We start from the raw sequence: 14,797 nt of genomic DNA on the forward strand, positions 1-14,797 counted from the left end.
TTTTTAGGGAAGATCTCATAAAAGACAAAAGAAACAAAGAAGTATTGAACAGTGAGTTTTAATAAAGCACACCTCCTTTCTCTTTCACCTTTGACGCGAGCATATATAGTTTGACATCAACACATAGCTTCCAGAGCTTGTGTCCACCACTCCCAGTCCCTCCAATCTTTGCAGCGTTTGGAAACAAGTTTTTCCAATAGCATCGTTCTTCCATTTGCAGCACGCATCCAGCAAACAAATCCACAAAGGTACAACGTTTTCTCTGTCCCCGAGCTCCAGCACCATAGCCAGTGCCTCCTCCAACTTATTCGCCTGCCCAAGCAAATCCACCATCACTCCATAGTGTTTGATACTTGGTTTCAATCCATACAGCGTCACCATCCTCTCAAAGTAGCTCTTTCCTTCCGTGACGAGACCAGCGTGATTGCAAGCGGAGAGAACACTCAAGAAAGTTATCTCGTTTGGTTCCAGCAGCTCCTGTTCTTCCAAACTCTTTAGTAAATTAAATGCACTGGCGGCATCTCCCTGGCGACTGTATCCATCCAGCATCGAGTTCCAAGTGATCAAGTCCTTCTCCTCGTCCCCAACAAGGGAAAATCTTTCTTCTGCCTCAGCAATGCTTCCACATTTGCCGTAGAAATCGATGATTGAGTTCACCACCATCAAGTTCTTGTGAAGTCCAGCGTTTCGGACCTCGGCCTCGATCTTCCTACCAGTTTCAAGAGCTCCATAGTTTCCACAGGCCTTGAGAACTGCCGTGAAAGTTGTGGCATCAGATGATACTCCGGAAGCTCGCATTCTCGAGTAGAGATCGAGAGCTTTCTCGGCATCACCACCCTCCGCATAGCCTCGGATGATCGAAGTCCATGCCACCACATTTGGATTGGAAATCTTTTCAAAAACTTGGCAAGCGTTCGCCAGGCTTCCACACTTGACGTAAGTATCCACTAAGCTACTCGCTACAAAAACATGTTCTTCCAATCCATATCGTCTCGCATCCAAATGAAACTCTCCAGCTTTCTCCAAACACATATTTTTATCCACGAGAGATTGGTTTGCGTACAAGGCAGCACAGGCCTTTAGAGCAGCCAAGATAGTCACTGGATTTGGAGGAATTCCTTCTTCGTCGCGCATTCTATAGTAGAGCTTCAGAGCCATTTCTTCTTGTCCACACTCGGCATAACCCGTGATCATACAGTTCCAGGACACTAGATCTCGCTGTCTCATATTTTCAAACACTTTGCGAGAGTCTTCCATATCCCCAAACTTTGCGTATGTTTCTACAAGCCGGCTAGCGACAAAAACATTGCATTCCAGTCCATCCTTCCAAGCTTCACGATGGATTTCTCTCACTTTTGATTGTAGCTTGTCAGTTTCCAACTTATGGCATTCTTTGAGCTTGGAACTTAGCTCGTGATCTTTCTCATGTTCTTTGCTTAAACTCTCAGCTAGACTCACACAAGCCTTGAGCACGGCAAGGTAAGTGATAGCATCTGGTTTCCATCCCTCGTTTCTCATCATCTCAAAGATCTTCAATCCCATTTTGCCCTCTTTACATTCACCATAGCCTGCTATAAGACAATTCCAAGAGACTGTGTCTTTGTCTACCATACAATCAAAAACTTGCTGGGCGCCCAGCATGTCCCCACACTTGGCATAAAAATCCAGCACACAATTCCCCATAACAATGTTAGATTCAATCCCATTCCTCACAACTCTTGCTAGAACAACTTGTTTGCCATGTTGAACCTTTGCCACCTCATTATTAGCTTCTGCCAGTGCATGCAATACTGCTGAAAATGTGATTGTGTCAGCTTGAATCCCCTTGTCAAGCATTCGAGAGAAAAACTCAATCGTTCTACCTGTGTCACCTTTCTGGGCATACCCTGATATCATCCCTGTCCAAGACACCAAGTCCGGAGTCATTATTTTCTCAAACACACCATTAGCTTCTTCCATGCTTCCACACCTTGCATACATTTCCACCAGCGAGCTCGCTACAAAGGGATGATTTCCATGGCCATGTTTGAGAGCTTGAGAGTGGATCGATCGCCCCTTTCTCAAAACATCTCTAATCTTCTCTTGTTGATTTTCCATTTGATCTTTCCTTGTTACTAGAACATTCACACAAGCTTTGAGAGCAGCAACAAATGTAACATTGTTTGGATAGCATTCACTCGATTGCATCTCGTCAAAGAGATCCAAAGCAAGTTCACCATGGCCAAGCTCTGCGTACCCCTGGATCATTGCTGTCCATGAAACAACCGTGCGCTGCGTGATCCTGTCAAAAACTCGTCGAGCATCGCTCAAGCTCCCACATTTTGCATACATATCCACCAAAGAGTTTGCCACGAAAATGTGTGTATCATCACCACTGGCTGCTGCTTGGGCATGTAGATCTCGCCCTCGTTTCAAGCTCTGTGCTTTCACAAGCTGCGCACCAACAAGAGTTTTCTTCTCCTTGTCTGCAAGAGCAATGCAAGCACGTAGGGCAGCAAGATACGTCACGAAATTTGCTGGAATTCTGGCTTCTTCCCTCAGCTGCGAGAAGAGCTCTAAGCCAAGCTCGCCATTTTGATTCTCGGCACAAGCTTTGATGATACAATTCCAAAGGACGATTGATCTACGCTCTCGGACACTCTGGAAAACTCTGGTGGCTTCAACCAAGTTTCCACACTTGGAGTACATGTCTATTAACGTGCTTGCAACACGAACATCAAGGCTTCTCTCACCGAACCTGGCTTCTATGCTGTGGATTTTCTTGCCGGATTCTATGTCTTGTGAAATGCTGCAAGCTTTCAATGCGGCCACCACCACTGCAACACTGGGCCGATCTCCTGTTTCCACAATCCTAATATAAGTTCTGAGTGCAGGTGGAGCACCCCTTGATGGTGGGTTTTGCATTTGGACTGCTGGATTAATGTGTGAAATACTACTCTACTCGTTCAACAGGTGACTATTGAGGGTATGTGCTGAAAGCATAGCGATCCAAGATGCCGTGCCTTGCTCCAGCTTGCAATGAATACATTTAAGTCACCTTTTCCACTATCTCATTTTGCAGGATGCTGTAACAAGTGTTTTTCATGAGACAATTTTTTTTCTGGAGCATCATTTGTCCAACTTCCTTTCCTTCAACATAATACCCTTTCTGGGCATTTGCAGAATCATTCCGAATCGAACCTCTCAAATTGTCCTTCTCCCTTCACCTTTGCAATGGCATTACAAACCCTGTGCATATTCTTATGGCAGCCTGAGTTGATCAATACAGGTAATACTGTTCCCTGCTCGGGCACAGTACCTATAATAAGAATAACAGTATCTGAATGCAAACCCATGATTTTTGCGTCGTATGTGCGCAACGTTCAAGTCCCAAATTTGCTGAAGAGCATCAAAAGAGTAAATTTGATGTAACATCAAAAGAGCAAATTCCAAGGATTTGTATATTTTAGTGGAGCGAAGTACAGTCTGGAGAGGGCTTCCACAGTGTACTGCCGAATGATATCAGCTAAAGAGACGACAATGCAGGCTTCACCAAAGGATTCCTCTTGCACAAAATCGTATTGTGATTCCTTGCACTGAGTGGATTCGGGTATGGAATGTTTCTGGAAGGAGCAACATGGGGCTCTAAAATGCTGCCCTTCACTGCTCCTGCAAAGCAAATCCAAAAGTTGATGTAGCGATAAACTTTGTCTGATGCTACTAGTGGTTTTTGATTTGCCATAACCACCCAAAGGAGGCATCCTTCCCAAATCCGTGGGGGTGAGTCAGTGCTGCTTAAGAGAATGAAGTTGCCATTCCCAATGATATTGCACAAGCAAACCTACAAGAAACTTGAGCCCACAAGCAACAGAAACACAAGCAAAACACCATTAAAGTTGCCATTAGCAAATTTGATGAATCAATTGATGTTGCATTTTCTCAGGATTTATACAAAGCAAGATAGCTTAGGATTTATTTCCTGCCACCCAAAATCAAAATCTATTTTCCATTTTCCCCTTTGATCTGATCTCCCCTTTTCACCCTAGAATAAATTCAAATGTCTAGGGTTCCCGCCCTAGGGTTCGCGAATGCAAGGCAGCGCTCCATCGCGGCCCGCCACAGCTGAGGAGGAGGCATGGCTGGATGCTCAAGAGTTTCTGGATCATGCCCACACTCAGTGGCTCTACGCCAGTGACGGAATCGCTACAGCAGCGCAGGTTTTGATCCCCAATGTCCTTTCATTTAGTCTCTATTTCTTCATGCATTCATTAGGATGCCCATGGCTTTGAGGATTATGGCTTTGAGAATTCCGAGGCTTTCGGGATGATGAGAGACGTGCAACAAGCGTAAATCGCCAGGCATCGAATTTACATCTTTCTCAAGTTTTTTGTTTTTCTTTTTTCCAGCTCCGAGTTTCTTGTGAATCGAGAGATTGCAACAAAGGCGTCGTTTCATCGCCTGAGTTCCATGCGGAAGTCTGCACTGAAACTAGTAAGCATAATTGATGAGGCTATCCATACTGTCGTTCAAAACGAACGGTGCGTCTATCGCTACTCTCTAGTTTTTCTTCCTTCTAAAAGCATGCGTGTTCTTCAGGAATGCTGCCCTGGAGAAAATCGAGGCTGTGATGCAAATGAAAAACGAGTGTGAGGAAGTCGCAATAGCCGAGCGAATGCAGCTCCAGTCCGAGGTTGCACTGCTTAAGCAGCAGGGAGAATGCCTGGTAGATCTCCTGGTAAGTTTTTCCTTTTCCATAAACTTCCTAGATCGATATCTCTTCCGAGTCGATCACTTGATGACTGACTTTGTTGATTTTCAGGAACAAGAGAAAGACAAGAGCATTTGTGCAATCTGCTTTACAAGAGTAAGCCCTTCCCATCGATTTCTTTCTTTTTGATTTGCTCGCATTCGCGTTTGCAGCCGAGGAACGTCATCACTTTACCTTGCTGTAAGGAGGAACGCTTTTCCTTTGCTTTCGGTGCTGCAACTTGACTTAGTTCTTTCTTTTCTTTTCGTTTCTTTTCTCTGGTTGTTGTTGCTGCAGTGCACTTCCACTACTGCAACTCGTGCCTCGATCAGCACCAGAGAACAAATCGAACTTGTCCGAGCTGCAGATGCCCGATAAGTGGGACACTGAAATGCAGCTTATAAAATCCATGGCGACGTCTCTCGAAGAAATCCTTGCAGGGATCGCACGAGGAAGAGCGAAAATACTTTAAAAAAACACGAAGAAAGGAGAAAAGGAAAAAAGAGCTTTTTCCACAGCTACAATGTGGAAAACACTACTACAATGTCAATCAATCAATTCGTTCACAAACCTTGAGAAAATAATGATTATAGTAGAGAGTTTTACTTGGAAGAGTGGGGGAGTGGAAGTTATATAAGAAGAACTACTGTTCTAGTTTGTCATGGTCTGGGCATAGAGAAGCTCCACCTATAATCTCCAATGCCTGGGCCGTGGACATAAAAATATTATAAAGAAGAACACAAGGGCACAAGGAAGGTTTTGGGTTTGTGATTTTATGGAAGAAGAATATATGGCAGGGCGACACTGGCAGGGCGGGGCCGCCTGATCTCTCCGCCCCGAAATCCCTCTCGCCGGTGGATGGATCGGATCCCATGGAGTGTAGGCGCAGCTTCCAGCTCGATCAATTCATGTGGCGCCTGGCTTGGATGAGAAATCGGACCTAGGCCGGAGGTATGTCGAATGTAGGTGCCGCCACTGCCGCCGCCACCGCTGGGACTTCTTCCTCGTCCTCGGCTGCTGCCGCCGCTGCCGTCGCCGCTGCCGCTGCCGCTGGAATCGATTCGCGCTTTGATAATCTCCAGCTCATTGGCAAGGGCTCGTTTGGCGACGTCTTCAAGGGGTTAGTTCTCGCTCCTCCTTGCTCGCGTTGCAGATCGATTGCTAGGTTTTGGATCTACCATTCTTGTCTTGGAGCCCTAATTTTCGTGAATTGGTTTTCTTTGCTCGCAGCTTTGACAAGGAGCTCAACAAGGAGGTTGCTATCAAAGTCATTGATCTCGAAGAAGCGTAAGTTCTTTCGTTCTTTCATCATCTTTTTTTTTCCTCTTTCGATCCTCCTCTTTACTTATTTTGTACTATTTCCTGATCGCAGTGAGGATGAAATCGACGAAATCCAAAAGGTAGCTGCTGCATGTTTTCTTTATTTCTTGAAGAACATAAGCTCAAGTTTTGATTTCGCGTCACAGGAAATTTCAGTGCTGTCTCAATGCCGATCACCATACATTACGGAGTATTATGGATCTTTCCTGCATGGAACAAAATTATGGATCGTTATGGAGTACATGGCTGGTGGATCTGTATCGGACTTGGTGAGTTAGGCTGCTGTTTAGTCTAGTGACGAAAGATTGCTTTCTGGATGCAGCTTGAAACGGGAAACCCACTGGATGAGCTCTCTATAGCTTGCATCATTCGGGACCTCCTCCACGCGTTAGATTACTTGCACAGCGAAGGCAAAATCCACCGAGACATAAAGGGTAAAAGTTTGCATAATGGACCTCGTTGGACCTCATTGCAATTTCTGTATAAAATGTTCTGGCAGCTGCAAACATACTCCTTACAGCAAATGGTGATGTGAAGGTAACTGCGTGGTTTAGAAGGTTGTGATTGTACTCATATTTTATAAAACAGGTTGCAGATTTTGGTGTTTCTGCTCAGCTCACACGTACTGTGTCCAAGCGGAAAGTAAGTTTTAAGATACACCTTTTTATAAGGAAGAAGCTAACTCGGTAACGAAATCAGACATTTGTCGGGACACCATTCTGGATGGCACCCGAGGTGATCCAAAATTCAGATGGATATAATGAAAAGGTATGTTATGTTCTAGCAGTACGGCTCATTCATCTGTTTCATTGACAGGCAGATATATGGTCCCTTGGAATAACTACCATCGAAATGGCAAAGGGTGAACCGCCTTTTGCCGATTTACATCCCATGAGAGTTCTTTTTTTGATTCCTAAAAATAATCCGCCACAGGTGCGTCTCTTTCTAAAACGCTTTAGCATTTAATTTTCGGCATATGCAGCTCGAAGATCATTTTTCCCGCCCAATGAAGGAGTTCGTTTCTTTGTGTCTCAAAAAAAATCCAGCAGAGGTAGAAGGTATTGATTTTCCCATTGTTGTTGGTAACAAACTTTTGCTTTGGTACCGCAGAGGGCTAGTGCTAAAGAGCTATTAAAACACCGTTTTGTAAGAAATGCGCGTAAAAGTCCTAGACTGCTCGAACGAATCAGGTTTGTCTTAAAGTTCCTGGTCGACACATGGATGGACTAACCAGCAGTACATATACTGTAGAGAGAGACCTAAAGTTCACATAAGAAAACCTCGATCGGAACACATGTACGAGCAGGACACTGTCGAGAAGCCGAAAGGACTAAAAGCCGCGAAGGATGGAGAGTCTCACCTACTCAGGTTTGCTTCCCGTGTTTTAATTTTCAATTGTCAATGTTATCCTTTCCGCAGTCTGACAAAGGCAATGAGAAATGCTAGCTGGGATTTCGGGACTGGAACGATTCAAGGAATTTCACAAGGCACCGGGACCGTTCGTAGTGGATTAAGAACCCCATTTGGTTTTGACGACCGAGTGGAAAGTTTTGAAGGAGATACGAGCCCACGAATTTCAAGCAGATCTCATGACTGGCACAGAACATCTGTCTCAAGCTCTACCGAGCAGCAAGCAGCAGCTCAAGAACCAGAGACATCCTTGGACAGTCAAGGAGAAGTAAGTACCAACTTTGAATGCTTGCTTGGCTGATGGATGCGTTCCAGCTGTCTAACAATTCCGGAACCATGGTCATCCACCGGTCTCTCAGAGATCGTCCATCATTAGCAGCGTTATCATCACAAGGTTCTCCGTTGGTAATGAGTCTTGTACTTGGTTTTGTGGCATTTGGACTTACGGTTGGACCACGCAGGCATATGATCCTGATGAAGCAAGTGAGTCGAGCTCACCGATATTTGACAGCGGCACTTTTGTGGCCAGAGAAAAATCGAGCGAGTCCACTTCAAATAGCGAGACACCACGATATCAGCCTCAATTGGAACGGAGCGAGTCATCCCTTCAGGAGGACAGCGCGAAGAACCTTGCAGAGGTTAGATATATTCTGTTGGTTGCAAGGCTTATTGATTTTGGAGTATCGGTACCAGGCAAAGGCAGCTTTGCAATCAGGCTCAAGGAAAGGGATGGGACGCGAGAAGCAGTCATCGTCGAAACGGAGAGAAGACCCGGTTGTGACAACGGATCCATCGACAAGTGCCGACCCTGGACGGTAACACGGATGGTTCCTTCGCTTTTGAGCTGGCTTGATAAGCATCGACTTTGCTACAGGAAATCTTCATACTTGGACGTTCCGAAAGTTCGTTTATCTTCAGGCGAAGAAGAGCACGCTCGCACTCTCATCACAGAAGGTTCTCCAGCGCTTTCGTTGCTGCTCATACCGGCTCTGAAAGAGGTCTGGATTTTTATATCTGGGAGAAACTCCGCAGCCTTTTATCTAGATTCCCAGGTTGAATGGTGCGCATGCAGACGGCCGCGGAGCAATCAGAGGGGTCTGCGCTGCGTGCCGCCGCCGATGCGGCGGACGCGCTCATCGATCTGGAACGAATGGCACCCGGAGCCTGTGAAGTTTTAGTGACAAGATTACTCAAGAGACTGGGAAGGTACTTTAAAAACTTTGTTGTTTGCTGGTGGACTTGATGATCTTCGTCTCGTTTGGGTGGCAGTGCTGAGGATCCTTCGGTAAAAACGTTGCAGGATTTAGCTCGCAAAGCTTTGGTAGTAGATCATCCCCAAGGTGCCGGAGACGGGCATTTGCAATCCACCACCCAACAGTTTGATTTTGCGAAATCTGGACAACAGAGAGGGCAGCCAAACTTGGAGTCGTCCGAGAGCTCGGGTTTGAGCCCTCTTGCCAGTTTCTTGCTGTCGAGGTATAGTCTCTCTTGGTTTCCAGGATAGAGTTCTCTGATCCTTCTCTCTTTTTTTTTGGTTTTTTTTGCTCGTAGGTGGCAATCTCAACTTCCGCGTGACATGAACTGTTACAACTAACATGTATATTATGATTCTTCCCGGTTTTTTTTTTTTTCTTCTTTTTTTTTCTGCTTTCTTATTTGAAGCGGTGTTGTAAACAAGGTTTTGAAGTAAACAGGAATGTAGGAATTATAGCTATTCGTATTAGGTTTTAGGGTTTACAGGGATTTAGGGTTTATAGGTGTGTGGAAAATGGAGGAGCGTAGCGAGGGCGCCAGCGCGCTGATCGCCGCCAAGATGCTGCAGGGATGGGCGCTTCTCGGCGAGCATTGTCCGGCGTGTTTGACGCCACTGATGAGGAACAAGTGAGTGATTGCTCTCTCTATTCGACGGTTTAGTAATTTTGGATGCTTCGTCTCTAGGGAGAAGAGGATGTATTGCGTTTCTTGCCAGCAATGGGTAGTGCGTGAGAATGAGACTGCCAAGGTCGACAGGGCTGAGAAGATCGAGAAGATTGAGACTGGTAGCACCGTGGAAGAAGATGGAAGAGATGGGAATTCGAGCACGGCGCCTTGGAGAGATAGAGATCAACCTCCACTTTTGCTTCCAAAGGTAGTCGCAACTCATTTCCATTTTCTCATTCCACTTTTCTTTTGTTTCTTGTAGGTGTCTGAGGAGTATTGGTCACCGGAAGTGATAAGCACTGTGGAAGTGAAAATCATGGTAAGATCAGTATCGAGTCTTGGATCCCATTTGATTTGTATTTTTTTTTGAAAGGAGCTGCGCAAGGCCATCGACGAAACTAGAGATGTTGCGCAACTAAAACTGGTAGGCCAAGTTTCTTGTTTTCTTTTTCAACACAAACGCGCAACCTTTGCTTTTCCTTGGCAGCTCATTGATACTTTAACTTCGTGCTTGACATGCCTGGAGCTTCTCCGGAAAAACTAGCTCTCGAGCGATTCCGGCGTTCCTTTCCTCAGTCTCCGGGCCATGTAAATTTTCACGTACTCTCCGAAGCTCACTGGGCGATACCGGGATGGATGATCCGCGTCGACGAATTCCGGCAGAGGCTTGATCGTCGCCTCCACCGCTGGGTTGAAGAAGCTGGAAATGGAGAGCCTCGCTCTTTCGGGATTAGCCAAGACTCGGTGCTCAAAACTCTTGTAACGCTTGTTGGTTGCGATCTGGAACAAAGGTTATATGGAAACTTCCATTTCGTATCATCTTTTCTTTCTTACCTGCATTTGATCTCCAAAGTTGACGACGAGAGCTCTCCGGTTTGTGTTGATTGGCACCCATGGCGATTCTTCGTTCTTCCTCATTTGCAAGCCGGGCACATCGTCGATCAAAAGGATATTGAGGAGACCTGGAGAACAAAGATACAATGAAGAACGCGAAGGAGAATGAAAAAAAAAGTGAACTTTCACCTTGATCACAGTGGCTGCGAACTCCCAGCACTAGATCCGGCTGGGGGCAAGGGAGGTACCTGTTGAAGAGCAAAAGCTGGTCTAATGGATCGAATTCTCTCTCAAGACGATCGGGACGTAATCCCAGGCTCTCGGACGCAAGCGATATCACCTTGAAGGCCAAAGCTCGGATTTCCTGGCAATACTTCACTGCTGCGCTCCTGAGAAGGAAGAAAGATTGAAGAGAAACGAAGGAAAAGAAGAAGAAGAAACCTGAATGATGGAGGATTGCTTGGCCAAGTTTCGAAAGTTTCTTCACTGAGTGGATGGCACTTCCCGACCACCAGGAAATCCCTCCAGTCCTGGACGCCAGTTTCATCCAAGCGCGTCCCATATCTCGTTCCATTCATCTTTGGCTCGCCACTAAACAGTTCCATCCTTTGCTCCATCGGCTGTCCAAAGAATTCCAGTGCCGCTCGGACAATCCCCTCCATGGTCTCCTCTGAAACGCCATGGTTTGTGACTTGGAAGAATCCCCACTCCCTGGAAGCCCGCTCGATCTCGCCCACTATTCGCTGCCTGCCATGGCTGGATTCCAGATCTAGCAAATCTATCACTGGGATTCTCTCCTCGTCCTGGACCTCACCACTGAATCCATCAGAGAAGCAAACGTAAGCTTCTGGAACTTTGGTCACGCCTTGCTCCACGAGAGTTGGAACCGGAACAGCTTGAGCGTACACCATGTCGGAAAAGGAAACAGAACAAACCTCTATCACACATTCTTTTGATCTTTCTCAGTAGAACTGACCTTTATTATTATGACAAATATCGTGACCTTTTTGGGAAAATTTTTGTGGAGCTTTCTAAACAGAAACCAATGTGAGGGAGAACCCTTTGATACTAGACCGTTTAAATCCCATTCTTCCTTTGGCAGCTCGGTGCTGATGTACGGAGACAGTAAAAAACGTAAGTAAAAGGATTAACTCTAGGCAAACGTACATTGAGAATGTCATCCATTGTCAATTGAGAGTAATCCATCATAAGCGGCTTTGATAACAAAGCACGCTTACGTTCCGTGTAGACACGGTCACGTTGACTATTCAGCACCTCATCGTATTCGAACAGCTGTTTACGGGCTTCAAAATAATAGTTTTCGACTTTTCTTTGAGCCTCGTCCAGCGATTTCGTGAGCATTTTTGACTCGATTGGCAAATCCTTGATTTAGAAAGCTGTCATCAAAACCAAAATAAGAATTTGTCAATATCTACAAAATGACAACTACCTCACCTTTATCTTTTCACCACCAAATATCCGAAATATGGTACCTTCTAGACTCAAGAAAAATCTTGATGTTCCTGGATCACCTTGCCTGCCACTGCGGCCGCTGCCTGTAAGAACCTTCTATGAGTAAAATTTTATGGAGCAAAAACAAATGTGAGGGAGAACCCTATGATAACAGCTAAAAATGAAAATTGCCAAATGCAGTGGACACCCTAAACCCTAAACCCCTAAGTATATTTTAGGTATATTCAATAGCAAATTAAGTAAATTAAAATTTTCATTAATAAAGTTTAGATATCTTATTTTAAATAAATTATTTTTAGTTTTAATTATTTTTAATTTTCTTAAGCAGTGAATATACCTAGAATATGCTTGGAGACTCTAGAATATTTTACCATCTAATGGTTGTTATTCATTTAGATTAATCTTATATTTATAAATTATAAACATGTTTATAATTTATAAACTTTCTTAAATCCTTTCTAATATATTCTTTGTTATTCTATCATCTAATGGTTGATATGCAATAAGATTAATCTTGTGTTTATAAATTACAAACATGCTTATAATTATAAACTTGATTTGATCAATTGGATTAATAAGTATGAATAACACTCTTATTTTGATACAAAATGGTAAAAAATTATTTTTAACACAAATTTTTTTGTCTCACAAATTAAATTTCTCTGATTAAGTTTGCCAAATTATTTTGATCCTTCTCACAATTTCCATTAAGAAAGGTTTTCCTCAGTTTGTTAACATTTCTTCTATAGTATAGCTTGAGGAATAGCTTCTCAAGCTTTTGTCTCTTTCTTAACTTACATAAGTGCTCCACATTTGCAAATTTGAGCAGTGCAAGAGATTGAGATTTATTTTTGAATCAAGTCAAATTTCTTTCCCCTTGTGTTTTTAAGTGTTTTATTATAATTGCTTCTACATTTGCCAAGCTGTTTGGATATTATGGCTTTGGTCTTCAAAATAATATTTAGTTAAAGCTAAAAAAAATTTGCATTAGGTTTTGTAAATGGCTCTTGATGCTGGGAGGACACTTCTGCTTCCCACCATATTCGAAGGTTTGCAGGTAACAAGGTTGTGCTTTTACTCAATGCTTGTTCCCACACACAGAATATAAAACAAAAGAAAGCTTGCCTTAAGAAAATAGTCTTCTATTGGGCGTGCCACAAGGGCTTTGCCAGGAAATGGCGGATTTCCACTAACAAGTTTGATGAGGTAAAACAAAACCAATGTATTTGTCATTAATTAAGTTGATATGCACTTGGAGAGCAAATACTATTCCAGCAATGAGACGCACGAGGTTTCGAGGGCAGCAGAAATTGCACGCCTCACATTGGGTGTTTTTGACGAAGCACCAGTGGGGAAACTTGGGATAACACCCAAAGCATCACAGGTTGTGACGCTTCTCACTCGAAACCAATTCTGGGACTTGTGTTCGGATATGTTGGACGAGCGATCCAAGCAGCACGAGGAATGGATTGAGCAGACCTTCACTGATGACCAAGATCTCAACTTCGTGCGCTACTTGAGGGAGGAGGAACGAAAGAACTCTAGAAAATAAGTTTTTGGTCTCCATCATTCTCGTTTTGGAAGTGTGGAACCACAAAGATTCACTAGTTTATTATTGCTTTCGACAAATCCAGAAAGAGCTCGATCCATAGTCAATCTCTCCGACAGCGCTCGCATCCGCAAGGAAAGTAATGCCAACCAGATTGAGGTTTGCAAACTCACTGTTAGCTGCAGACTCCAGAGCTATGGTAGAGATCTGGTTCATTTTCACTTCAAGGCCTGATTTGTAACCTCCCTTTGTGTTTGATATCTCTTGGCCAGTGAAGCCAAGAGATTTCAAGGTTGAATTTGCCAGCCAAACTCCGGGAGATCCTAAAATTTATGACAAAGATTTCATTAGACAGCGAAAGTGGAAGCCAATATTGACAATTACCAGTGTCGAGAATAGCTGGGACTTCAATCTTTGTGTTCCCATTCTCAATTTCCACGACAAGCCAAGGCAATCCACCAAGTATTTTCCCTCTTGTAGCTCCTCTGTATAAAGCAATGGTTCATACTTTTGAAATCTATAAATCCAATAGCATACCTTGGAATGCTAGCAGTCTCCAGTATTGGTCGATCGATCAATCTGATCTGCCACGACTCCTCCGCATCAGGTCCAGCAGAAAAGTCCAGTAACATTCTTGTTTTAGCAGCAAAGAAGTAATTTGACCCCAAGACGAAGCACGGGCTGTCATATGCAACAAGAGCTCGCACATCCACACCGTTCACTTGAAGCCTTATGATCTCTCCATCGCTTGCCTCATGCCCTTGCCCAAAGACGATGTTCATGTCTTTACCAGCAATGACTGTTCCCAGAGCACCAGTGTCAATTGCAAACTCAATATAGCCGCTTCTCTCTGCGTCGACAAACAATGTTGACGTGAAGTGATACTGATCCGTTACTTTGGCTTCATAGACTGTTGCTGGAAAAGAAGAAGAAAGAAAATAAGGAGAGAAAAGAAACGAAGATTAATATTTTAACACCTTTGGCTCGAGTTGTCACTAGACTTGACTTTGCAAACGCCAAATCTGTGACAGAGCACATATGTCAATCGAGAGAGAGAGTGAGAAAAAAAAAATACAAACCAGAATATAGAAGGGATGTTCTCCTGCAGGGGAGACCCAAGGATCCAGTGAAAACTCCTGGATGTCCTGTCATAATATTATATAGATGGTAAAATCAAGTTGTACTTAATGGTTTCTCTATCGCGTGTGTGAAGAGACGTCCCCGTGGGTTTGTAGAGCCTCTAACAGACAATGGCTATCTCCATAGATACGACGACGCTATGATTCAATAGTCTATGCTCTTGAGAGTACTTTCGATAACTAACCTGGACGTGGAGAGTTCCAGCCTGATGGCTCTATCCCAAGAAAGCGCAGTGATTTACAGTCTGGATGTGTGTCGAGTTAGAAAAGTTCTCGGGGGAACGAGTAACAAACCAGTACGAGCTTTGCCTGCTAGCAGGAGAGCTTGTGGCGATTTTGAAAAACGCGCATGACCTGTGCCATGCAAAAGGCTAGTTTAAAACGAAAAGTTCTTCAAACACAGATCAACTAACGAGCGCTCGAAGC

The 14,797-nt window shown here is 44.2% G+C and overlaps 4 protein-coding genes across 6 annotated transcripts; 2 read left to right on the forward strand and 2 right to left on the reverse strand.

The window, feature by feature from the left end:
• Positions 1-84: 84 nt before the first annotated feature.
• LOC112350954 (pentatricopeptide repeat-containing protein At3g09040, mitochondrial-like) lies at positions 85-2,904 on the reverse strand. Its single transcript, XM_024688020.1, has one exon. The coding sequence runs from the start codon at positions 2,902-2,904 to the stop codon at positions 85-87; it is 2,820 nt and encodes a 939-aa protein (XP_024543788.1).
• A 1,161-nt stretch (positions 2,905-4,065) lies between these two features.
• Positions 4,066-5,321, forward strand: LOC9654177 (kinesin-like protein KIN-7M, chloroplastic). 2 transcript variants are annotated; one of them, XM_024688151.1, is made up of 7 exons: positions 4,066-4,196; positions 4,252-4,325; positions 4,386-4,517; positions 4,576-4,714; positions 4,799-4,843; positions 4,900-4,927; positions 5,024-5,321. In XM_024688151.1, the coding sequence occupies exons 1-7, from the start codon at positions 4,068-4,070 to the stop codon at positions 5,128-5,130; spliced, it is 654 nt and encodes a 217-aa protein (XP_024543919.1). In that variant the 5' UTR covers positions 4,066-4,067; the 3' UTR covers positions 5,131-5,321. The 2 variants fall into 2 exon arrangements, with proteins under 2 accessions (XP_024543919.1, XP_024543920.1); XM_024688152.1 differs by lacking the exon at positions 4,252-4,325 and having other exon boundaries at positions 4,141-4,196.
• A 44-nt stretch (positions 5,322-5,365) lies between these two features.
• On the forward strand, positions 5,366-10,195 carry LOC9653999 (serine/threonine-protein kinase 3). Of its 2 annotated transcripts, XM_024688148.1 has the most exons (23): positions 5,375-5,846; positions 5,957-6,013; positions 6,099-6,126; positions 6,193-6,315; positions 6,369-6,480; positions 6,546-6,583; positions 6,635-6,688; positions 6,746-6,814; positions 6,863-6,979; positions 7,029-7,097; positions 7,157-7,236; positions 7,298-7,414; positions 7,466-7,724; positions 7,772-7,861; positions 7,918-8,094; positions 8,150-8,271; positions 8,331-8,454; positions 8,529-8,662; positions 8,726-8,932; positions 9,008-9,337; positions 9,395-9,584; positions 9,639-9,695; positions 9,750-10,195. In XM_024688148.1, the coding sequence occupies exons 1-20, from the start codon at positions 5,680-5,682 to the stop codon at positions 9,048-9,050; spliced, it is 2,187 nt and encodes a 728-aa protein (XP_024543916.1). In that variant the 5' UTR covers positions 5,375-5,679; the 3' UTR covers positions 9,051-9,337; positions 9,395-9,584; positions 9,639-9,695; positions 9,750-10,195. The 2 variants fall into 2 exon arrangements, with proteins under 2 accessions (XP_024543917.1, XP_024543916.1); XM_024688149.1 differs by lacking the exons at positions 9,008-9,337; positions 9,395-9,584; positions 9,639-9,695; positions 9,750-10,195 and having other exon boundaries at positions 5,366-5,846; positions 8,509-8,662; positions 8,726-8,838.
• LOC9654000 (protein DMR6-LIKE OXYGENASE 2) lies at positions 9,708-11,256 on the reverse strand. Its single transcript, XM_002983021.2, has 4 exons — positions 10,652-11,256; positions 10,400-10,599; positions 10,211-10,338; positions 9,708-10,156 (listed from the first exon to the last, which is right to left on the reverse strand). Exons 1-4 carry the CDS (start codon positions 11,119-11,121, stop codon positions 9,917-9,919), a joined length of 1,038 nt encoding a protein of 345 aa, XP_002983067.1. The 5' UTR covers positions 11,122-11,256; the 3' UTR covers positions 9,708-9,916.
• Positions 11,257-14,797: the final 3,541 nt, after the last annotated feature.

This window comes from Selaginella moellendorffii, unplaced genomic scaffold (genome assembly GCF_000143415.4).
Source record: "Selaginella moellendorffii unplaced genomic scaffold, v1.0 SELMOscaffold_56, whole genome shotgun sequence".
Taxonomy (NCBI): domain Eukaryota; kingdom Viridiplantae; phylum Streptophyta; class Lycopodiopsida; order Selaginellales; family Selaginellaceae; genus Selaginella; species Selaginella moellendorffii.

What these genes read in the sequence shown, in the direction of transcription:
- LOC9653999 (XM_024688148.1), top strand. Translation starts at nt 5,680, where the DNA reads ATGTCGAATGTAGGTGCCGCCACTGCCGCCGCCACCGCTGGGACTTCT. An exon ending in GCGCGAAGAACCTTGCAGAG is followed by an intron (nt 8,095 to 8,149) that starts GTTAGATATATT and finishes TATCGGTACCAG; the next exon opens with GCAAAGGCAGCTTTGCAATC. An exon ending in GCCAGTTTCTTGCTGTCGAG is followed by an intron (nt 8,933 to 9,007) that starts GTATAGTCTCTC and finishes TTTTGCTCGTAG; the next exon opens with GTGGCAATCTCAACTTCCGC.
- LOC112350954 (XM_024688020.1), bottom strand. Translation starts at nt 2,904, where the DNA reads ATGCAAAACCCACCATCAAGGGGTGCTCCACCTGCACTCAGAACTTAT.
- LOC9654000 (XM_002983021.2), bottom strand. Translation starts at nt 11,121, where the DNA reads ATGGTGTACGCTCAAGCTGTTCCGGTTCCAACTCTCGTGGAGCAAGGC. An exon ending in AGCAATCCTCCATCATTCAG is followed by an intron (nt 10,600 to 10,651) that starts GTTTCTTCTTCT and finishes CTTCCTTCTCAG; the next exon opens with GAGCGCAGCAGTGAAGTATT. An exon ending in TCGCAGCCACTGTGATCAAG is followed by an intron (nt 10,339 to 10,399) that starts GTGAAAGTTCAC and finishes TTTGTTCTCCAG; the next exon opens with GTCTCCTCAATATCCTTTTG.
- LOC9654177 (XM_024688151.1), top strand. Translation starts at nt 4,068, where the DNA reads ATGCAAGGCAGCGCTCCATCGCGGCCCGCCACAGCTGAGGAGGAGGCA. An exon ending in GAATCGCTACAGCAGCGCAG is followed by an intron (nt 4,197 to 4,251) that starts GTTTTGATCCCC and finishes TGCATTCATTAG; the next exon opens with GATGCCCATGGCTTTGAGGA. An exon ending in GTGCAATCTGCTTTACAAGA is followed by an intron (nt 4,844 to 4,899) that starts GTAAGCCCTTCC and finishes TCGCGTTTGCAG; the next exon opens with CCGAGGAACGTCATCACTTT.